At 42.0% G+C, this 24,566-nt stretch overlaps 1 protein-coding gene across 2 annotated transcripts; it reads right to left on the bottom strand.

Annotated features, from left to right (window-relative positions):
* Positions 1–2,658: 2,658 nt before the first annotated feature.
* Positions 2,659–23,580, bottom strand: cpm (carboxypeptidase M). Of its 2 annotated transcripts, none has more exons than XM_084346544.1 (10): positions 23,463–23,580; positions 19,622–19,807; positions 17,057–17,154; positions 12,347–12,519; positions 9,513–9,612; positions 8,892–8,997; positions 7,720–7,890; positions 6,167–6,319; positions 5,833–5,981; positions 2,659–5,378 (listed from the first exon to the last, which is right to left on the bottom strand). In XM_084346544.1, exons 2-10 carry the CDS (start codon positions 19,791–19,793, stop codon positions 5,109–5,111), a joined length of 1,392 nt encoding a protein of 463 aa, XP_084202670.1. In that variant the 5' UTR covers positions 19,794–19,807; positions 23,463–23,580; the 3' UTR covers positions 2,659–5,108. The 2 variants fall into 2 exon arrangements, with proteins under 2 accessions (XP_084202670.1, XP_084202671.1); XM_084346545.1 differs by lacking the exon at positions 23,463–23,580 and adding an exon at positions 20,925–20,970.
* Positions 23,581–24,566: the final 986 nt, after the last annotated feature.

Here is a 24,566-nt window from a genome sequence, read left to right as displayed (position 1 = left end):
GCTATTACCACGTCCTTATTGCAGTGGGGCCATTGATTTGACCATAAGTATCACAGAATTGCTAAAATACTGAACACAACTTTAAAATGTGAAGATTTCAGGGCGAGTTCAGTAAGACCCCCTTTCAGCTGACAGTCCAAGTCAGTTACATGGAAAATGAAGAAACTCGCAAAACAGCTGTTGATGTGTCGCTCAAAGGGCGCCGAATTGGCTATTAACACGTCCTTATTGCAGTGGGGCCATTGATTTGGCCATAAGTATCACAGAATTGCTGAAATACTGAAGAAAACCTTAAAATGTGAAGATTTCAGGGCGAGTTCTGTAAGCGCCTTTTTTCTATGACTTCTAAGCGGATGTATCAACGTTTCTTTGCGATGCACATGAACGATATTGATATCCTTTATAAGCTGAAGTCACTCTGAATTAAAATGATGATTGGCTGAGGTATAACTTCTAAAATTAGCTGCTACAATATCCTCCAAGACTTGCGTTTCACATCCACAGCAGCTGACCGTCCAAATCAGCGATCAAACTCCTTCATGTTTTAAGCCTGTATTTGTTGATATTTCGGCCAATTGGTGCCATTAAAGTATGACGAATGGTCTTTTAGCACGTTCTGATTGCAGTGTGGCGATTCATTTAACCTTAACTATCACTGGATTGCTTTAATAATGAAGAAAACCTTTAAATGTGAAGATTTCATTGCGAGTTCTGAAGCGTCTGTTTTCTATGATTTCTCAGCTGACAGTCCAAGTCAGCTACATGAAAAATAAAGAAACTCGTCAAATGTGCTGTTGCTGTGTCATGAAAAGTATGCCGAAGTAGCTATTACCACGTTCCTATTGCAGTTTGACCATTCATTTAACCATAAGTGTCACCGAATTGCTTAAATACTGAAGAAAACCTTAAAATGTGAAGATTTCAGGGCGAGTTTTGAAGCGTCTTTTTTCTATAATTTCTAAGCGTATTTATGGAAGTTTATTCGCGATGAACACGAAAGATAATGATATCCTTAATAAACTGATGTCACTCTGAATCAAACTGACGTGTTTCATTACTGTCTGTTCACATTTGACTGAGGTATAATAATAAAATTAGCTGATTTGAACGGTCAGCTGCTGTGGATCTGACAGCAAGTCTTGGAGGATATTATAGCAACTAATTTTCGACGTTATACCTCAGTCAAATGTGAACAGACAGTAATGAAACACATCAGTTTGATTCAGAGTGACTTCAACTTTCAAGGATATCATTATCTCTCTCATGTTCACCGCGAATAAATAAATAAATCCGCCTAGAAATCATAGGGGAAAAAAACATTCAGAACTTGCCCTGGATCTTCACGTTTTTAGGGTGTCCTCAGTATTTAAGTAATCCAGTGATACTTATGTGCAAATTCATGGTCACGCTGCAATCGGGAAGCGTTAGTAGACAATTCAGCATACTTTTAATGACACAGCAACAGCACATTTGACAGGCTTCTTTAGAAATCATAGAAAACACACGCCTCAGAACTTGCCCTGGGATCTTCACATTTTTAAGTTTTCTTCCGTATTAAACTAATCCAGTGATAGTTGTCTGTACATCCATGGCCATGACTTCACCTTTTCAAGGATATCATTATCTCTCATGTCCATCGTGAATAAACATCCATAAATCCACCTAGAAATCATAAAAAAGACGCTTCAGAACTCGCCCTGGAATCTTCACATTTTACGTTTTCTTCAGTATTTGAGTAATCCAGTGATACTTATGTGTAAATTCATGGCCACACTGCGTTAAGGAAGTGCTAATAGCTAATCCGGCATACTTTTAATGACACACAACGGCACATTTGACGAGCTGCTTTATTTTTCTTTGAGCTGATTGGGACTGTCAACTGAGAAATCATAGAAAACTGACGCTTCAGAACTTGCAGTACATCCACCGAGTTTTAGATAAATTTGACTGGATAAGTTTAATACTAAATCAAACTGAGTATTGAGAAATTTAAAAAGAAAGAAATGTGAAGATTATCAGGCAAATTCTGAAGCGTTTTTTCCCCCTACGATTTCTGCGCGGATTTATGGACAGCGAACAAAAACACGAGATTACAATACAGTTCGTTGTATCTGCTCCTTCAAGAACAAAAAAAAAGTGTAGCTCTCCATTAAGACCACAAGGTGGCAGTGTTGCCAAATACTTGTGTCCATATGCTGTAGGTCTTAACTGGCTGACATCATAATCAACAGTACTGTTACTGTTATGGTTTCAATACACAGTTAACTTTAAATATCAGCAGTTTGCTCTCGCACAAAAAACTTTTTAAGAAGTAGATATATCAGAAAGAGAAATAAATGTACAAATATAAATATTTATAATATAATGTTTTTATTTTCATTTGAGAAACTGAGAATTTTTTTTGTCATGTGTGAAATGGAGTGAAAACACTTTTTTCAGGAAAAAATTATGTTTGAAAAAAGTTCAGGGGGAATCTTTTCTTACATGTGTGAAACTGAAAAGTTGGCTTAACTGATTTTTACAATTGTGACTGAATTCAGGATTTTGTTTCAGAAAGATAAGATAATCTAACTTGACATCAGTTTCTGAGCCTCCACACATATTAAAGTTTTACAGCATCGTGAAACATGAAACAGGAAAAAAGCAACAACAACAACGATGAGGTCAGATGTTTTATGTGTGACTGGATCCTGCAGTCACCACAGTTACAACATGGCACAGAGGATTATTCATGAAGCAACATTAATATCAAACAGTACAAAAGTAGAAAAAGAACAAACAATATTTGGCAAAAACAAAGTCTGAATGAAGGTAAAATGTGCAGAAGGCCGCTGAGGTTCGAGATTCAACCTCCGACCTCGTGTTAAAAGAAGCTTCACACCTGCTGTTTTGTTATCGGAGCTCTGAACTTGATACACGTGTGTTGTATAATGTATATAAATATATACTGTGTACAGATACTGGCTTCAGCTGACACACTCTGAATGTATAGAGTGTTACAGGAACATAAACATCATTGTGGGACATTTTAACAAAAATGCACATTATCTGTTACAGTAAATAAAACTTGTATAATCCTAAAAACGTCTAAAACTGATGAGATGTTTGATTTCTGTAAAGGAATATGTCATTTATTAGGTTCCAAGATGTTTTTGGAAACTATAACTCCAGAAAAATGTTCTGTCTTCAGCCAAATTAGAGCTACGTCTTTATAGTTTTGTTACGCTAAAAAACTGCAATTCAGGAAAAACACGTTCAGGTTGATTTAAAAACATAAAATTACAAGTACATTTGTTTGAATTTTGGCAAAATAGCACCATCAAAAGTATGCTGAATTAGCTGTTAGCTGTTCCTGTTTACAGTGGAGACATGGAAGTACAGACAATTATCACTGGATAACTTTGATACTGAAGAAAACTTAAAAATGTGACAATTCAAAGGCAAGTTCTGGAGTTTAAGAAGCGTCCTGTGGGGGGTCTAAAGCCTCAGGTTGGAAACTACTGGACTAATCTGTCCTGTAGGAATGAATAAGATGGTTTAAAACTCCCAAAGCAGATAAAATAAGCAGAAAAGATGAGTGGCTGCATCATTCATCCTCTGGAGTCATAAATCAAACGCACCTCAGTGAGCTCAGATGATTAATGCGTCGCCTCACGAGATCGTTTAATTTCGCAGCTCATGTCGTGGTAATCTTAACACTTGTGTACTGTAATGTCCTTAAATACTTCCTCCCTCTCTAAAAACAGCACTCAGTCCCTGCAAGTGCTACTTTTAAAGTCCTCCTCCTCACATATAAAATTACATGTTCCATCTCCAACACACTTAATGAACCTTATCGTTCCCTCCACAGGCTGGAACATCTCAGCAGGGAAGACAAAATCCTCTGGCAGCGGAGCTTTTTCCTACTGTGATCCTTTTAAATTCAGTCCAGATTTAAAAACCTCTTTATTCCTGTGAGAGTGCATAACTTATCTATATAGTCTGTACAGTGCAGGAAAGTGGCAGTGTGTGCTTTATGTTCCTATTATTGTTTCAACTTCTCCTGAGGTTTCTCTCTATCCTTTCCCTTAAATCCTCACTTTTTCTTGTGGAGTTCTGCCTGGTCTTGGGATTGGCTGCTGGTATTACTGGAAATCATTACAAAAACCTAACTTCTCTTGAGGAAGTCTTTAAATTTTTTTTCCGCACATGTTCAGCTTTTCAGTGGTTTCTGTTATTACCACCAGCCTTTAAAATTGTGTAATTTTGCAGCAAGAGCACGTTATTTTCACTAAAACGGCTGCAACCTGCAAATTCGCCTGCTGGGGGTGTTTTAAATCTGTGCAAAATTTGTGAAGCGATTCTCCACCGCTGCGTAACAGCAAAATGTCTCGACAGTGCTAACTTTTTAGGGAATGGAGAGCCAGAGAATAAAAAAAACAGACAAAGCTAGTTTAGCTGAGCGTATTAGCTATGTTGCCCCTCTGACAAAATATAACCTTCGCCAAAAAGTAGCTGGTTTTCAGGCTACGAGATGAAGGCAGCGGTACGAATAAGTGTCTTGTTCATAAACTGCGTTAATTTCAGTTTGAGGCAGAGCTGTAACTTGCTACGTAGCAAGCAAACCAGCTGGCTTGGCTGTTGTGACTAACTAGCGTTAGCATGTTCCCCTTAACCTTCTTTATAAGCTGTTAGCTCACAAGCTACAGTAGTTTGCCAATTAGTATCGTGTGATTTTACTGTCAGAACAAATGCAGGCTAGTTAGCAATCCAGCTAGCTTGGCCATCTTGTCTGACAAACACTCGCCATTTATCCCGGCTGCTAGCATGTTAGCTGTTAGCACACCAGCTTAGATAGTTTTCCATTTTTTTATCGTCTAACTTTATCATCCCACAATAAGTGCTGCTTAGTTAGCAATCCAGCTAGCTAGTGAACTTTCTCTTCTGACCAGGGTTGTACACGCCGCTCCGGCTAACTCCTTAGACCTCCAATCAGAATTGTCCGGCTCAGACAGAGCTGATGACGAGAGGCAAACCCAGACTCCCGTCTCTTCAGAAACCTCTGGTGTGCCACGTGTTTTTGTCCGTTTTTCCTGCAGGTTGATTGTCACACTGAGCACCAGGCTGCTTCAGTCGATCAGGGATCGGAGTGCCGCCACCAGACCGAACCCCACAGCTAGTCGTGTCCATGTGGGCCTGGCGATGGCGCCGCCTGCATGCAGCTGTACTGTGTGGTTACAGGAAGTGGTGGGGTTAGCCTGGGTGAGGTTAGCCGAGGTGCTGCCCGTTGTTGCGGCGATCCGTCGTAACTGGAAGTCGTGTTTCATGGCGGAGTAGTTATCAGGACCATATGGGACGTTAAGTGTCTCCGTCATAACCTCGTGACCCGGGTACGTCACCTGTCAATCACAGAGATTAGAAACCAGGATTAGCTCAATGTCACCAGGTTTTCCTACAATCTGTCTGCCTGTCTACTTTAGCTAATCACAGTTTAGGGAGCTGACGTGAAACCTCCACAAAACCCCATTATCATGCTACGCTAAAATTACAAAGCTAATTCAAAATGCAGCCTCGAAGAAAAAGTCTTTCCCAACTGTATTTCACGTGGCTAGCAACCTTTTTATTTAATATATCTGCCATTTAGCTGCAGCATTGCTAGCCGGGAAGTGATGTCATGACTTCATCTCTCTTTGCTGACACTCCTTTCAGAGATATTATGTAGCTTAATATTTCTGTAATAAATTAAACTGTTTAATAAACAAAAGGTTCTGATTAAATGTGTAGCTCCTGTGTTGTGTCGTTGTAGGACAGTAGTTCTGCCACTAGAGGTCGCTGTGTCGCTGTGTCGCTCACCGTGAAGCTGTAGTTTCCAGGCAGCAGCAGTCTGTAATATTCTCCATGTTTGTCGGTTCTGAACGGACACATGTTACTGCGACCTTTGACCTCCACCACCGCGTTCTGTACTGGAGCTCCAGAGCCATCGAACACTTGACCTTTGACCCCTGAACACAAACACACAAACAGGTAGTGTCAGGTGATTATTAAGTATTGATCCTGGTTCAGTTAAACACTGGAGGAGAGACACAGCCTACAGGTAACCACGGAGACAGGTAGACAGACAAGACCCACACAGACACAGACAGGTAAAGAGACACACAGACAGACAGACAGACAGACAGGTACTGACCCAGGTGGACCTGTTGGATGAAGGCCAGCAGAGACTTCCTGTTCTCCGTCCACATGGCAGGAAGTTGACTGACTGGAGGAAACTTGCAGCAGGAAACCTCCAGAGTCAACTCCAAACACTGAGCCCACACATAGTTATAGTCCTGCATCCCACCTACACACACACACACACACACACACACACACACACACACACACACACACACACTATTAACTTTGTGTCAGATTGTTGATGTTGTTTCAGGACTGAAGCTGAGTTCAGAGGATTAACTGAAGCGTCATCAGGTTATCAGGATATAAAAACTCGGCTCCGTCCGTCCGTCTGGTTCTGTAGCCGTCAGTCAGCTGATCGGGTTGCAGCGATCGTGTTTCTGCAGCAGGAAACCAGAGGAGGCAGATCACTGATGTTTCTGTCTTCAGTATCTGTCTCATCTGAAGTCTTTCTACACAGCGACACTGAAGAAGTAGTTTGTCCTTTTTGTAGCGCAGTAGAGAGTGCAGGGCTGAAGGTCGGGTGGTGGAGAGGTGCATGTATCCAGAATCTAGACTGGTTTTAAGTTTCACTGCCTGCAGACTTTTATCATGTAAATCCAGAGATTCCTTCTCTTGTTGAGTGTGAATCTGAAGCCTCCACAGAGCAGCGGCCATCAAGATGAGCGGGTAAAAACAGCGCAGTGCACAGAGAAACGTACTGACACATTGGTTTAAGACACACCTTCAGGCAGGTAGACCAGCTGTGATGGAAATGCAAGTCCGAGCAGAGCCGGGCCTTTGACCACCACAGTTGATCTCTGAGTCTAAGTGGACATTTGCTCCAGATTGAAGGACATTCACAGTGTTCCTGAGATACGGTTCATGAGAACAGAGCAGATAACCCAAAAACATAACGCCTCTGGCTGCACCGAGGCATAAAAATATCAAGGGGACTTCAGTTTCTATTCTTGCACAGTACGAATCAGTTCAAGCACTTTACATGACCCATATCTATTTATCAAGGATTTCAAGGACCTGTGAGAATCCTGTGAGCTCGTTGCAGCATCTTTGTTTATCCTGCTGTCACATTATTTCAGATTTAACTATAATAAAAATGTACAACGTCTGTGAGATGTTCCTTCTAAACGTAAGCTGACCTCCTCCTCCTCAGTATTCACTCCCACACACACACACACACGGGAGAGGAAAGTCTAACATCTCAGAGTTTTCTCGTCTTCTCTCGTCTTGAACGCGACCTGCGGCGCCGTGTTTGTTTTCACTCCCTCCGGCCCGGCGTGCTGCGAAAGACTACAAGCTGACCTCCATCTGGGTTTGATGTGAACTCTGACACGTGTCTCGATCACAGAAACCAACGAAAAAAGACATCGATATAAGTTTATCAACTGTATCACATGTTCGTGTTTGCAGAGGACATTCTGGGTATTTCTGATTCAGTATTTCAAGTATAATGTAAAGAAACTGATCTATTTCAGTGCTTGAATCAGATTGTACAAATATATCTGCTTCGTTTCATCGAATCCTTCCTGGTTAAAAAACACGCCTGTACTCCGACATGCTGACCTGACAGAGGGTACCACTGGTATCCGTTGGTGATGCCGTCCAGGAACGGTCTGCTGTCGCCACAGACGTTCCCTCGGTGCATGGTGCCGTGGCTGTGTGAGTACACCTTCGCCAGGTGAATGAACACGTCGTCGTCGGGGCTGATGCTGGCCCCGCCCACCTGCTCGCTGCCTGGAAGGACAGGTGAGTCGTGTTTAGTGTTACATGCAATAAATGTCAGATGATTTTTAAATGAGAGAGAGAGACACTAAAACAACAGACTGACAGGAAAAACTCATGAGATAAAATATCAAAGCATAAACTGAATGATAAAAATCAGCCTGTAGGTTAATTAAAGGGATTTAGTTTGATGACAAATAGAAATAAAACCACTTAAGTTCTGTTTTCGTGTCTAATTGATTATATTAACTGGACTCACAGATGTCAAAGTGCTCTCTATGATCCTGTTAATGACTGAGACGTGTCTGTTGTGTTTGTTTTATTGCAGTTGCAACATTTCATTTTGAGCCATTTTGTCTTTTTCGTTACTGTAACATATTGTATTGTGTTGTATTGTAACCTTGTAAGTCTGGTTTTGAAAGTTATAGATGTACCAACAGCAGGAAATGTGTCGTGAAATATCAGGAAATCGAGTTACGTCCCTCAGGACCTGGAAATATGAAGACGGGGTCACAGCACGGAGCCTCACACAGTCGGATTAACGAGTTATCTGGATGAGATAACGCCACAAATCCACTTAAATCCAGAAGACAGACTCAAATAAAAGAGCTTCTTCTGGTCCAAAGTCCTCCAGAACGCTCTGCTTGTGTGTTGTGCTCTTGAAGGCACTTCGGAGGCTCTTTAAACTGCTCTTGGTTGCGATCGCAGTGTGTGGCCAAGTCGCTCAACTGAACTTGTATATTTATCTGACGCTCCTCAACAATGTCATGGGATTGAGTCTAAGAGCCGGTTTCCTGTTTCTCTCGCTCTGCTCTGCACTTTCATATGAAGGAAAAACCAGCACATCATTATTGGATTGTTGTGGACCACCTAGTTTTGTCTTTTCACGGAGTTATCGTCTAATTGTTGTTTAACTTCAGGCTTCATTTCGTCTCTGCACTCAGCCGAGGACTAAACCTACAAACACGCAACACTGCAGATACTTAAACTGCAGTTTCTGCACGTGTGTTTACCTCCGTTGCTGTTGTCGTAAGGATAACTGGCCACCAGAGCTCCTCCGTGAAGGTTCGCAGAGAGAACAAAACTCTCCATCTTCAGCCAGCCAATCACAGCTCTGACCTGAAACACATCACACAGCAAGCTGCCAATCAAAGAGGGGACTTCAGACACATCGTCTTTAAATCATTGTTTACAGAATAAAGCTGGTGAAACCCAAAATAATTTGTCTCAAGATTCATCACAAGTCCTGAAAATGTCAAGTCTGTAGCTCTTTTGGCTCCAGAGTTGTGATTTCTAGTTTAACTCCTGTTTTCTTGCCTTATTCTTACAGTCACTTTTGGTGATTTTTGAAAAGTATTGCATTTTTTTTAGCACAATGTCCCCTAGAAATGTCCTTGTCATGTCAAGCATGTCACAAGATTCATCTTCTAGTCTCTAACTCTTTTGGTTTTCAGGGTTATGATATACTTTCTGACGTCTGTCTGTAGCTCTCAACTCCAAGACCATTGGTTCTGACCCAGAATGTACATTTCAAAAAACACATCTCAAATATATATATATATATCTGCAGTTTCTTGTACTGGTCTCAGTCTCAGCTGACCCAGACGATAGAAAGAAGTTAGGTGATGACCGACCTCTGCCTCCCGCTTCGCCTCGTCAACCTGCTGCTGCCGTTTGAGACCGGCGAAAGCGTCGGGGAAGTTCCTGTTCAGGTCGATGCCGTTTTCATTGAACCTGAAACAGACAGAAGACGACTGTTCACTGTATTTCTGGGGACCGAATAACTACAGGGACCGTTTTTGAACATGTTTTGCTCTTTTCAGTGTCATTATTTCCGTCATCCGTCAAACAAACAAGACTCGCGACTCTACAGCCGCGGTGGAAAGTGTAGCCCACAGTGACGACATCCACTGGTTTTTGGGCAACTGGTTTGAAGCCTCGAGTTTGGTGTTTCGGATGTCGCCATCTTGGGTTTATGGTTCGAGAACGGACCATCGTTTGACGAGAGGTTGGAGCCAGAAGGGATGTTCTGATTGGATCCCTGGAAGCTACTTGTCAATCACAAGGTAGCCACGCCCTTAAAAAAAATAACCTGCTTCATTGTCTATTTAAAATGAACATCTGCTGTATTGAAGAAGAAACTAGAGATTGAGACCATTAACTCTTCAGTTTGTTTTTTCATAAGCTTATGTACAATCGGATTTCTTTTTGCAACCAGTGGAGCGCAGGTTTGAGGCACTTCTGCAATGGCTTCACATTTTACACTCGAAAATAAAATAGTGGCTGTGCCTGGTGCTTTAAGGTAAAAATACTACAATACAATGTTCAACACTTTACTTTAGCATTTTAGCATGCTAACATTTGCTAATTATAGCTTAGCACAAAGTACAGCTGAGGGTTTAGTCATAAACCAAAGTGGAGTCCATAAATCAGTCCAGGAGAAGCAGCAGATGCTACCGAGGCTCCCATGGGCAAGGCACTCGTGTTGGAAAAGTGTTTCCCACGACCCTGTGATGCCTCCAGGGAGAGAGTGTCTTTATTTAAACGGCAAAATCACAGACGCCATAAAGTCGCCCTGGTTCCCTCGACAAAAAGCCTGCGAGAGTTTTAAATTGGATTTTGGATTATCGCTGGAAATAATCTCAAGTTTCTGATCCTTCCAGGTTTAGTTCATCAACGTAATCTTCACAGATGAACTCCACTTCTGTGATGTTTGAAGTGTAAATTAAGTGTGTAGCAGTAAAAAGCTAATGTGAGGCTACAAACAGACGACATCACAGTCACATGACTTTACCACCACTGAGCACAATTACTATCCAGGTTTTCTATAAACTGATCAATGTACGAGTTGTAAAGTCCCCGACAACCTCTGTAGCCTCATTTAGACAGTTGTTAGCAACCGCTAGCTGTTTTTAACACACAGAGGAGCTTTATAATTAAACTGTGGGACATTTAAGGATGGATTTTATGTTGGACAACAAAACTGTAAAACCACACACCTCATTTCAAACTCACAGACTTTGAGACGAGGGAACCGGACGAGCTAACATGCTAACTGATTTGGATATGGATCATGTCATGAACCCACATCCTCCTCGCTCTGATGTCAAAAAAACGAAAGGATGTTAAACCACAAAGGATCAGTGTCGAGATATTGTTGTCATAGAGACAAGATGAAAAAAGACACCGTGTGGACACGGACCCTAACACGGCTGTTTTTAAAGTTGTTCAAACGATCTATAATATAAAGCTCTAACATTGATGCATCAGTCTAAATAATCTAATAATGTCATATATAATAGTTCATCAGTCACAGGACACATTTTACTTCAGGTAAATTTAAAGGAACGTCTTCTTCCACTGTTCAGTGTTCATGTCTGTTTAAAGCTCGACACAAGGAGCTGAAAATCCCAGTTAACAACAATAATTACTTAATAGCAGTTTTTGTCTCTTCATCCACTGGAACATGAATCACAGGATGTGAGCTCATCCCTTTGGTCTGACTGCAGTTTCAGGAGTCGGTGATGTGACATGAGTGAACTAGAATCGATAAAAAACTTTTTTAATTGATTAAAAAAACAAAACACAAGTTTATTTCTGCCCCGACCTGCTGAAACAACCTCATCTCATTGGCTGATTTTCTTCAGTTTGAGCCGCTTCAGTGAAACGTTTCCTTATACGGTTTGGAAAGTGGTGACCTCAGACAGACCACACACACACACACACACACACACACACACACACACACTGAACCTGACCAAACCTTTATAATGGAAGTTCTTTGTGAGTCCTCGTAATGAGAGTGTGTGAACAGATTAACGTCTCCACACGTGATTAATACAATAGCACCGACACACACCTATTTACGGGACATTAGAAGAAGTCAAAACACTTATAATTAGATACTTAGGGGCTTTAACCGTGACTGTAAACTGTGTGTGTGTGTGTGTGTGTGTGTGTGATACAGATCTGCAGTGTGTGTCTGGTTTTCCTGCGTATCAGATTGTTTTGGGCGTTGGAGCGTTGCAGAGTTTAGTCTATACACGACAATCACGAGTGTCGTCTCACGTCTCAAGTCTTGTTTTGACATTTGGTCTGACACACACACACACACATTTTAACCACTATATGAAGCCGACATTTGATGGATCCGGCTCGGTTTATCTTAAGACTTTCCAACCTTAAAAAAGCTCTTTTAAATTGCTGTAATCAATATATTTTATTGAGCTCGATGGATGAAAGCGGCGTCCTGCTGCTGCAGGAAACAGACGGTGAACAAAAGTAGGCCGGAAAAACAAAAATTGGACCTTAAAGAGGCTAAAAAGGTCTGTAGCGCTGCAGAGTTTGTGATAATTCTGTTGGGATTCATCACTGCAAGAAACACTTTCAGTCGTTTGATTCAATTTTACAAACAAAAAAGGTAGATTACTGGATCTTTAATGAGCCGTGTGTGTGTGTGTGTGTGTACCTGCCAACGCTGTACTGGCAGTCTGTGTTTGAAGAATCGAAGCCGTCCGGGTTCATCGTCGGCAGGATGTGGATGCGGGTGCTGTTCAGCATCAGCAGTGACCACGTTTCATTCCTACGGTAACCAGCCACCAGGTCGTCGATTAGTTGTAGCAACAGCACCCGGCCAAGGACCTGCACACACACACACACACACACACACACACACACACACACACACACACAGTTGTACATAAATTAGAAATTGACCAAAAGTATAAATTTAAGCAGATAAATGTGGTAAAATCTGAAAAAGTGCAGCAGAAATCACGAGTCATTTCTTGGGTTAATTTGGCTAAAATCTGAATGGAGTCTGGTGCGTCAGGATGAACGCAAACTACAAAAACCTCCTCTTCTCACTTCTGCTCAGCTTCGTACTTGAACTCATTCATATTTTGTGAACATGACTCAGGGAGCACTGCATGTTCCCTCCTGATGGAAACCAGCGGGCGAGAGAGTGATGTCGTGAGTCAGCGAGGAGTCGAAACGTGATCCAGAGACGAGTCAGAGGCTGTTCTCTCTGATACAGCCGGATGATTGGTGGGCAGGAAAACGTTGTGAATGAATGAGGGCCTCAGGGTGGAGAAAGAGAGAAGGGTGGGAAAGGTGTGTGTGCACAAAGCCGCCATACACTCACACACACTCATGTCAGGACTAGCTGTGCCTGCAGCCATCATTTTTCTTTCCTCCAACGCTCGTCTAAACTGTCTTCTTCTTCCCTTTTCTCTTCGCTGCCGTCACTAACAAGTATTGTGTTTGTATCTCGGCCTGATAGATCTTCTTCCTGTGTGCCACAGAGCTCCATTGTTGTCCAAAAACACCGCGGCACCGGTGACATGTGCCGTCATTATCCAGTTTGTTTTGACTCAGGCCCACACACACAGTCACTACTGCACAAATCAAACAGACAATAGTCCCAAACTAACTGTTTCCTCTGAAGCATTGTTGGAGTAGACAAACTGCATAGTTTACTCTTGTTTTAATGTAATCTATTAATAACACAGTGTCAATCCCAGTGTCCTGCGTCTGGAGAGGAGCACTGCTTCAAACGATTAGTTGTCGACTATTAAATTAATCGACGGCTTTTTTGATAATCGATTCATCAGTTTGAGTCATTTTTTAAGAAAAAAGAAGTCAAAATTTTGATTCCAGCTTCTTAAATGCGAATGTTTCCTGGTTTCTTTCCTCCTCTGTGACAGTAAACTGAATATCTCTGGGTTGTGGACAAAATGAACACACAGGTGGACATTTTTCACCATTTTCTGACATTTTATAGACATGAACAACTAATCGATTAATCAAGAAATTAATTGTTAGTTGAAGCCCTGAAGAAAGCAAAAACACAACACTGTTCATTGTGCTTCCCATAAACTATAGACGCTTTTAATATAATGTTGTTTTCTACTGTTCTTCACTAAAACAAGCTCTGTGCTTTGTCTTTATTTTAACTGATTTATTATTTTTTATCCTTAAAAATGTCTTGTTGCTGTTCAACCCTGAGTATTGTCTGCAGGTATTCCTTACAGGCAGCACACAGACCCAACAAACGCGAGGCAAAAAAAACCCACCACATCTCTCCTGTTAGAGTGTCAGTGATTACACAGCTCCCACTGGGAACTTCAAACCAGTTTAGATAACAAGATATAACCGGTCCAGCGCTGTTTACGTTGTTGTACATTAGCAGAGTGAAGCCGAGTGAAGGTGGACCTCACATGGCTCAGAGGGTCAGTTAAAATGTCCTCAGAGACAATAACAGCTCAGAGTCAAAGACGGCGGTTTGCAGCTGACTTTCCCTTCGCCACAGGAAACTCGGCCCCGCGTTCCCTCTCGCCCACACAAACACAAACACACAATGTTCTTTCTCGACGTACCGCAAAAATCATTTTTAGGGAACAGAAGTAGTGTCGGGATCATTGTCGAAGGGTGGCGGCTGCGTGCCATCGAGTCATGCATTTAATTCTGCTGACAAACAAAACAACCAACAAACGGACGAGCTCTTTAAACACAGAGCTGCAGTGCAGATGAGATCAACAACAGAGGGGTTACATTTAAATTACTGTTGTTCAATCAGAGCTGAAGACATCTGTGTAATTAGACATTAGTCCACACATCGGTGACGTCAGCAGACAAACTCACATGTGCTGATTATGTCCTGAGAAGCCGGACTGCATTATTGCTACTGACTGAGCAGCATTCAGCTCATCAGGACACCGACGACAGATGAATCCTCGCTAATCTGACCTGTTTATTTGGGAGAGTTTGATTCGACGCTGTTTTCTTCCTCTGTTGTAAGTTTGCTTAACAACGGTTTCCTACCGGTGGTCAGACGTATAATCAACGCGTGCCTACGAGCTCGATGCATACAACATTTCCTACACAAACAGCGACGTTTGCACACGCAGAACATGCTGCAAGAGTGTGTGCACCTCATGTAGCCAGAGGTATGTGGACATTTAAACATTAAGCATGTACAGTATGTGAAAACAGGTGCATTAAAGTGATAGCTGGTTTTTTTTTTACTGCTGAACGGCACCGACAGCAGGATGTATTTTAGTCACCAAAAAGAAAGCACACCTAAAAAAATATACATCAGTCTTCAGGTGTTATTTGTCAGAAAAGTTGATTTCTACATGGGACTACATTCCCTCAACTGAACAACGTCCGTATTCCTACGCACAAGCATCTGGTCCTGACCTGCACTGTATCTCGCGGCTGCCCGTACACCTGCAGGGAATTGCACCATCAAAGCATTTCCACAACCAAGTGCTTGTTTTTGCTTGTTTGGCTCAGATTGTTATCGTAAGTGTCTGACAACATTATAGACACGATCCCTCCACAGATAGACCTAAACACACAAAAAAAAACATTTAGCAGCCGCTGAGTTGCCTCCCTGTCGGTGCTACACACTGCATCTCCACACGGGGGGTGAAAAAAGTGAGGTCATATCCGCACAACACGCATAACCTCTAAACAACAGATTTTATAGGATTGATTGAGTATGCTCACGCTCCCCAGAGGATGAAACCTTTTGACTGTGATGACCTAGCTTCACTACTAGCACAGTTAAGCTCTGAGGACGCTTACATCATCAGTATGTTGCTTCCTCTGCACTGCAGGGTGTAATAACCACTGCTGCCTGTAGGGGGTCGTATCAGGAGTAAGATGTAAGATAGAAGGAACAGAAGTCGGCCGTCTGCAGGATCGAACCGCTGCTTCATCTCTGGTATTGAAGCCCAGTGACACTTTCTTCACGTTCACAGTGTAAATGAGGGTATTAGATGTGAAGGAACGAAATCCTGTCACACACACAACGATATTTTCTGGGAACTGTTCACACAAAGACACACACACACACACACACACACACACACACACACACACACACAACAGACAATAATCTCTACAGGACACCTTTTCAACTTTTACACAGAGGTTAGATTCCTGCTGTTATAGTGTGTGTGTGTGTGTGTGTGTGAACCAGTGAAAAGGCCTTTTTCTGAAAGTTTCCTCTGAGACCGACACACTCCGCTGCCCCTGTTTGCTGACTGTGTGTGTGACTGTGAGTCCAGGCGTGACTCGTCTATTTAAGGACATTTCCATTGACTCTCTCTCTCTCACACACACACACACACACACACACACACACACACACACACACACACAGCAGTGTGGTCAGCAGCGGGCCGTCACCAGGGTAACCAGATGCTGGTCAGAGGTCGCTCAGAGTTTCCTTTACACTTGGAGCCTAGTTTAACATGTTAGCATGCTAATATTAGCTGATTAGCACCGAGAGGCTAACTTTAGCATCCTCCCGTCATGTGTTTGTGTGTTAAGTGACGACTGTTTTCCAGGTTGGTTCAGTATCGAGCCTGCAGCTGTGAAGTGCGTCCGCTCAAAGTGTTTTGTTTTTGCCGCTGACAGGCTTGGATCGGTTATTCCAAGTGTCTGACAACATTACAGACTGATCCTTTTTGTTTAACCAGAAACAGCTGCTCGCTCAATCCACCAGACCTTATTTACAGAAACAGTAATTTTATCTTCACTTCATTCAAACTCGACAGAAAAAAACGAAACAAAATCACTCACCAACTCTGGTTTGGTTAAAAAAGTCTCTTAATTACACGTTAGCTGTGAACATAGTCCAGCTCCTCTCCTCTGAGTATTTAACCCACCGCAGCTTCTCCCAGAAAATGACATTAATACAACACTAATCTCTGTCAGTAAACCTGAGAATGAGATTTATTTTTCCTCGTCGTGTCGGCGGTGACAGACGAGCGTCTGAACTCCAGTCAATGAAATGATCTTCTCTTGTGGGTTCAGTTACAGCTGCTGCTGTGTCCTTCAACACATCCACAGGTGTGTTTTACAAAGTTGTCTGACATTTGAATGTAGCCTCAGCTTACTGTCCATTTTACCATTTAATACAGATCACCACACACACACACACACACACACACACACACACACACACACACACACACACAGTCTGTGGTCTGAATACAACCGTGTGTATGGAGTGTGTTTGACTCTGAATGGCTTTTGTTGATCTCTTTAGTCTCCTTTTAGTCCTACTTCCTGTCAACAGGGAGGGGTCGTGTGTGTGTGTGTGTGAGTGTGTGTGTGTGTATGTGTGTGTGTGTGTGTGTGTGTGTGTGTGTGTGTGTGTGTTCACCTCGTTTCCATGCATGTTAGCCACATATTTGAACTCTGGGATGCCAACGGTGTGACGGCGAGGACTGAGACCCAGAGCCAACACCCACAGCTGCTGACCTGAGAGAGAAACACAGTAAACAGAGTTTTCTACATTTATACAAGTGACATTTTGTGTTTCTGAGGGAATCTGCTGCGGAAAATATTTTACCGAGATGTTTTACAGTGAATATAAACTGTATAGCGACACTGTGAGCTGGTTTGAGATGGCTCAATTGAGAGAGGTGGTGTACGCCTGTGATAATCTGTTCAGCAGGAAAATAACCGAGTAAACGTTTCTCCCAGGTTGAATTAAATATAATCTTTGTGCCTCAACGTTAGGTGACGTTGGTGGTAGTAAAACAGAACTGGTCCATTGAAATCTTTAAGGATTGTTGAGCACCTCCACGGACGAGAGACTCGAAACAACGAGTTGTGTTTGAAAAGATGAATGAAGCTGCAATCCACCGAACCAGAAACATAAAACTGTTCCCAGGACACGATCTGGAAAGTTGTATTAACGGGCAGGACAAATGAATGAATGAGTGATTTTTCTCAATTAAGTTGGAAATAAAAGATTCTTCTTCTTCTTCTTCTTCTTCTTCGTTAAATTCTTTCAAAAAGTGTTGTAGTGCTGTGAATAAACTCAAACGGGAGTTAATATTTACCAAGAAAAATCCATCTGAGTTACACATCAATGTGGGATTTGTTCTCAACAGCAGACAAAAGGCAACAAGGTGATGTTCAGCTCTTACAGTCAGTCATGTAGCAGCAACACTTAAAACCACTTAAGCACCAAGCAAAGTTTTGTACTCAACGTCTTATGTTGAAACTCGACCACACGCTTCAGATTTAAAGGCAGCACAAACACAAAATGTAGCAATACTAATTCAGGGGTTTAGTGAATCAGCCGGTAGAGTCCAACACCCAGTACATGAATCACTTCCAACAAGCAGCAGGTAATCTGCGTGACGTTTCCTATGACTGAGAAGATGATGAAGGTTGTAAGTCAGACTCTGATGGAGGTGTTTCTACAGCAGGAGCTTCTGTTTGCTCTCTGCCGCTCATATTTAGTGAGTAAAAGTTTCCAGGTAAGCACGACGACTGTAACTATTTTGAATGACGGGACTGCAGGTGAATGAATGAAGCGCTGCAAGCTTCAGCAAGTCTCTCTCTCTCTCACACACACACACACACACACACACACACACACACACACACACAGCAGTAAAACACAGTAAAATGTGGGGAAATACTGTCGAGCTGCTGACAGACGAGGTGACACACACACCCTCAAAAAACACACAAAACCACAGTTGGAAGCGGGCCAGCTGGCGTCCTAGATTAGCACAGATTAGTGTGTCTGTGAGTGTGTGTGTGTGTGTGTGTGTGTGTGTGTGTGTGTGTGATTAGCCAGATTAAGACGTCCCAGATTATATTAACCAGTCCCGTTATGTGATCACCCAACCACGGCTCAGCCTGTGACATGTTGACTGACAGCCAATAGTTTACTGATCAACTACCTTTTTATACTTGAATTTTCAGAATATCCTAGTATTTGGTATGTCGCCAAATACTGTTGCCTTAATGATAGCATGCACTCGAGCTGGCATGGACTCCACAAGTTAGTGTAAAACCTGCTGACTCATGCTAGCACAGCTTGATTTGACAGCGTTCCACAAAGAGCTTTCCACACTTAAATTTCAGAATATGTTGATATTTGGTCTGTTCCCCTTTTGCCTTAATGACAACATGCATTCGAGCTGGCACGGACCCCACAAGTTCATGTAAACCCTGCTGACTCCGGCTATCACAGCATGTTTTGACAGTGATCCAAATAACTTTTTGCACTTAAATTTCAGAATATCTCAATATTTGGTATGTCGCGCTTTTGCCTTAATGGCAGAATGCACTCACACTGGCATGGACTCCACAAGTTAGTGTAAAACCTGCTGACTCATGCTAACACAGCATGATTTGACAGTGATTCAAACAACTTTTTGTACTTACATTTCAGAATATCTTCATATTTGGTCTGTTCCCCTTTTGCCTTAATGACAACATGCATTCGAGCTGGCACGGACCCCACAAGTTCATGTAAACCCTGCTGACTCCGGCTATCACAGCATGTTTTGACAGTGATCCAAATAACTTTTTGCACTTAAATTTCAGAATATCTTAATATTTGGTATGTCGCGCTTTTGCCTTAATGGCAGAATGCACTCACGCTGGTATGGACTCCACAAGTTAGTGTAAAACTTGAGGACTCGTGAGCCCAGCAGGATTTGACAGTATTCCACAAAGAGCTTTTTGTACTTGAATTTCAGATTATCCCAGTATTTGTTACGTCCTCCTTTTGCCTTAATGATAGATGCACTTGAGCTGGCATGGACTCCACAAGTTGGTGTAAAACTTGATCTCCTTGGTCTTCGTTGGTCTTCTTTGGTCTTAAAGTAGTTCTGTCAAAGCTTTGAGGTGTGTTTGGTTTCTTTGCGCTTCCATTGTTTTGAAATCTACAGATATCAAAGACAGGCGAGTGTGTCGTTACCTTTCACTGACTGGCCGATGCTGTACATGTGCGCGATGTCCGGGTTGGAGGTGTTGGTCTGGAGGAAGTACTGCTCGATCTCACGGTTGTTGTGGTAACGAAACTCCAACGTGGAGGCGGGGGTGAGGAGAAGGAAGGGGAGGAGGAGGAGGGAGAGGAGGAGTGATGACATCACTGCAGTGCGACCTGTGGAAAGAGAAAACAGAGATTCAACAAGACAACAAGAACAGCAGGAAGCTGGAACTCAAATCCAACTATAAAGCAAGGAAGCTCTGTCCGTCTGTTATTCACATATGTCGAGAACCGTTCATCCGATCTACTTCACACTTGACAAGTTTGTTGCTGAGGACCTGAGAAAGTGCAGTGTCAAATTTGGTGCAATTTGGACACACGACACTTTCAATATCAGTAAATCTTGAATAAACAGCGAACACCGCTCTGTGGCTTCAAGGCTCTGCAGACTGAAGCTGGGCTCGCATGCGATCCCTCTCGCGCGATCTCATGGGGAAGTAGATGTAAACAAAATGGAGATTGGTGGGACGCAACAGCTTTCTGTAGTAACGAATTGCAGCGGGAAAGAAACGAAAGCAGAAGGTTTTAGATTTTAAGTTTTTGTCTACAGCGGTTTGCTAGCGAGACACATATCCATGAGACATATCCCGGCTCATGATGGCTGCATTGCTGAACTGCTGCAGCTCACACACGACAACTTACGGCCCAAATATGTAACTGATAAGTAGAAATAAATAATTGGAAAATGAAAAGAATTGTGAGTTACAGTTCTGGTTCAGTGTGTCTGAAGAGAACAATCAGATGTGACGTGTGAAATATGAAACAGAAGCTCAGTAAAAAACACTCAAAGCGATTATCTGGTGTTAGAGGAATGCTGAGAAGTGAGATCAGAGAGCTGACGGTTACAGAAACCATCCAGAAAGTCAGGAAGTCGAGGGCGACTTTCAAATTAAACCTGTCAGCAGACAGAAACTGATGAATGTATAGATATGAGCGTTCGGCTTCAGATAAGTTTCCTCCATTTTAACGTTTCATCAACTCTGGTTGGCTGAGCAGCTGAATGTCAAGTCTTCTGTTGAGGAATGTAAAGCCAAGTGTAAATCTGTAGTTACTGTTGTGTGGCGTCTGTAGATGCCTATAGGAGGTCAGTGTGACGAGTTAACGGACAGGCAGCTGTCAGTCTGTGGATCAACTCTTCACTGGGTTTAAAAGGACTGTTTTAAGTTTAATCTTTAATTTAGTTGAGTTGCGTTGGTTTCATGTGCTGCTGCTTAGGTTGTCTTATACTCACACAGTCTGAATTCTTTCAGTGTGTTCAGCAGGTTTCGTCTGAGTTCAGTCGGACCAGTTCACAGTTGAACTCTCGCTCACTTTGGTTCATCACAGACGACGAGCAAACACTGCGATGTGTTGTCTGAACGTCATCACAAGACAGAAGGTTAAGTGTCTTTTCATGACGTTCAAGTGAGGTTAAAATATGTCGTTATGATGATTATCATCAACAGGTGAGAATGATCAAATATTATTAAAAATAAATATCCGTTTCCATGACCACAGATGTGTACAGTATGAGTTTTCTGTTGCGAGGCGTCTGAATCAAAGCAATGAAAACAAAAGATGTTTGGTAACATCGCAAAACAATGTTAGATCATGGGACTCGTTGTATTTATAGTCAAACAGCCGCCATTGCTGATGAAAATCTATCTCGAAGTGACTCTGGAAGAAATCAGGTTCACAGAGGAGGTATGTTGTAAAGTTTTATGGTCTGCTGAGTCCTTCTTCAGTCTCACGTTACCCTGGAAGTTACAGCGACAGGCGACCAAATGAAACGCACCATCACCTTGAACAAAATTACAGATTTCTCCGGGGTCGGGTTCATTCTTGACCTTGGAAACAGGTAGTTTTGACAGAAACTCTGAACTCGAGGTCAAAGGACAGCAAGTTGAAAGCTCTGAGGAGAGCTGGTACATAAAAATGTGTTTTCTCCAAAACATAAACTACATTTTAGAGCTCGACCAGTGATCAGTGTCTTTGGACTAATGCCGATACTGATATTAGGATACACATTATCAGCCGATATACTTTGTGGTGGTCATCAAACACCTGTGATAAAGATCTGTAACAGAGGAAGGATATTTTACAGCTTAACAATAAACTTTATTGTCAGTGCACTGAAACAGTAAACTTCAATGGGTGTTTTAGTAATATCATTCTGGCCAACAGATATATATCGTTCAGGCTTTAAACAAAATATTTAACAAAGGTCTTGTTGTTTTTAACCTTTTTAATGTGGAAATGGTACATGCATGGTACATAAAGGTCTTCTTTTCAAAGCTTTTTATTTGGGTTTTGTTTAGCCTTCGTTATTTCTTGTCATTTTACTCGAGTTGAATTTTGTTTACTTTATTAAAGTTCAAGGAAAACAAGATGCAGCTAAAACCTCAGAGGAAAAACTAGTAAGTGGAGCCTGAATCAAGATTTGATTTGTTAAATGTCCTGTAAAAGCAAGTTAAACACACAGTAGGTCTCCATACAAACCATAAACAAGAGGCAAAGTACACAACTTAATAAAATATGTAACAATGGTCTCATTGTTTTAGACATCTTAAGGAGGAAATGTTACAAAGTCTAAAGTTTTCCTTTTTAAAGATGCTTTTATTTATGTTTGTTTAACCTTTATGCTGGTTGAGTTTTGTTTAATTTTCAAAATCAAAGTTTATTTTTGACCGTTTGACAAGAAAATCCTCTACTCATTCATCAAGGACAGTAAGGTGTGGCTGAGAGCTCGTAAGTGGAGCTTGAGTCAAGATTTCTTTTGCTACAACTTGTCAAAAACTATAAACCAAAGATCTGCAAAAACATTTTATATGTGCTCAGCTAAATATTACAGAAACAAACTGTGGGAGCAGCTTTGTCCTGTAAAAGCAGGTTAAATAAACAGTAGACCCTGAACAATGGGCTTTAATAAGAGATGAAGGAATAATCAAAAATATATCACTGAACAATGTTGGGAATATTTTGTACAAAAAGTACGAAACTAAACAAATATATAACAATGGTCTCGTTGTTTTCAGACATTATAATGTGGAAATGCTACATATTAGAAAGATTTTTTAAAAGATGCTGTTATTTTAGTGCGGTTGAGCCTGAGGTAGTCGAGTTTTGTTAACGTCCTGTAAAAAACAAGTTCAATAAACAGTAGACCTCCATACAAATCATGAACAACAGGCTATAATAAGAGATGTGGGAATATTTAATTGCTTTTATTCTAGTTCGGTTCAGCCTGAGGTCGTCGAGTTTGGTTTGATTTTCAACATCAAAGTTCATTCTTGACCTTGAGGCAAAAAATTCTTGACTCAAATTCCAGCGAGAGCGACAAGACGCTGCTGAAAGCTCTGGAGAGAGCCACAGTAAGCAGACCTTGAGTAAAGACTTGAGTCAGAGCTATTATACAAAAGACCCACAGAAGTATTTAAAATAATGTGACAGAAACAAAGTGACTCTGCAGGGCACATGGTTGTATAAGCAAGTTAAATACACAAACCATGAAGCAAACCTGCTGATAAATGTCAGAATATTCCTTTAAAATAACAGATGCCACACAGTTAAGTCCTGTCAGATCACTGCTGAGACAACCAGCACCGCAGGTCTGTCACACAACACCCAGAACATGCAGGAACATTCATTATTACAGAAACATGGAGTGTTAACGTGCTGTGCATGAGCACGACACACAGCAGTTATATAGGATCAATACAGGAGTGTTCACAGCTGATCGGTGATCGATCATCAGGCACTGACTGACAGTACCGACGCTCAGAGGTCTTACCTGTCCGCTGCTGACCCGACCAACACCGACCAACCCCGGCAGAGAGACGGGAGTCGGGCTCCTGTGGAGGTGAGACAGTTTGAAGAGGAGTCCGGTCCTGTCTGTCTGACAGTCTGACTGTCTGTCTGTCGCTTCTCTCAATGAATGTTTCTTATTCACCAGCGGGTCTCCCTCTCTCGCTCCGCGAGGGGCGGAGCTTAGAAGGAGAGAAGTGTGTGTGTGTGTGTGTGTGTGTGTGTGTGTGTGTGTGGAGCGGTGACGCGCAGATTCAACAGGTATGTGAATGAAACACACCTGGTGATTCACTCAGATGAACACGGTGACAAACAGAAAATAATAAAAACAAATAAATCTGCGTTTGACTTCATTCACGTTCAAGTTCATTTACTGTGACAAGTTAAAATATGTGTTATTAATCTGAAGTGACAGAAACAGTCCGCCTAATTTGAAGGCACTTTAGATGTGAGCGTGAGAACGTTAACGTTAAGCTAACGTTAGCATATTACTTCCATTTTTTAGGGCACCTCTTTTCCAAATGTGGGCTAATGATTCGGAGTTAGGACACTCGTTTAAAATGGCGCACAACATGCTAAATAGGCTACCTTGTGATTTAAGACGCAGCCTGATGCTAGTCGTCTGCAATGCTGTGACCGCTAACAGCAGCAAGCTAGTAGGCTATGCTCAAAGCGATAATGCTTATAGGCGATGCTGCTGGTGAAGTTAAAAACAAGATGGATGCTAACGATAGCCTGTATTTTAAAAACCTTTTTTGAGGAAACTTTTGAGGAAAATAAAACAGCAAATAATACGTCTATGCTAAACGTACGTTAGCTTGTGATTTCGCACGCAGCCTGATGATAGCAGATGTCCATGCTTTAACCTAGATGCTAATGGCAGCAAGCTAACATGCTCACAGTGATAATGCTGATGTGCTGGTGGTGTTTTTAGATGCTAGCCTACAATTATGTGTTGGAAGTGTGCACTGAAGTTAAGTTAAAAACAAGATGGATGTCAAAGTTACCATTTTAACATTGCTTGGTGGGGTTGTCAGGGGCCAGACGGATCCATAAAAAGGTTGCACGGTGCCTTAAAGAAGCTGCAGGG

This window comes from Pagrus pagrus, assembly GCF_965226575.1.
Source record: "Pagrus pagrus genome assembly, chromosome: 23".
NCBI lineage: Eukaryota > Metazoa > Chordata > Actinopteri > Spariformes > Sparidae > Pagrus > Pagrus pagrus.
Note: the sequence above shows the minus strand (reverse complement) of the source record. Positions and strands in the feature narration are given on the sequence as shown.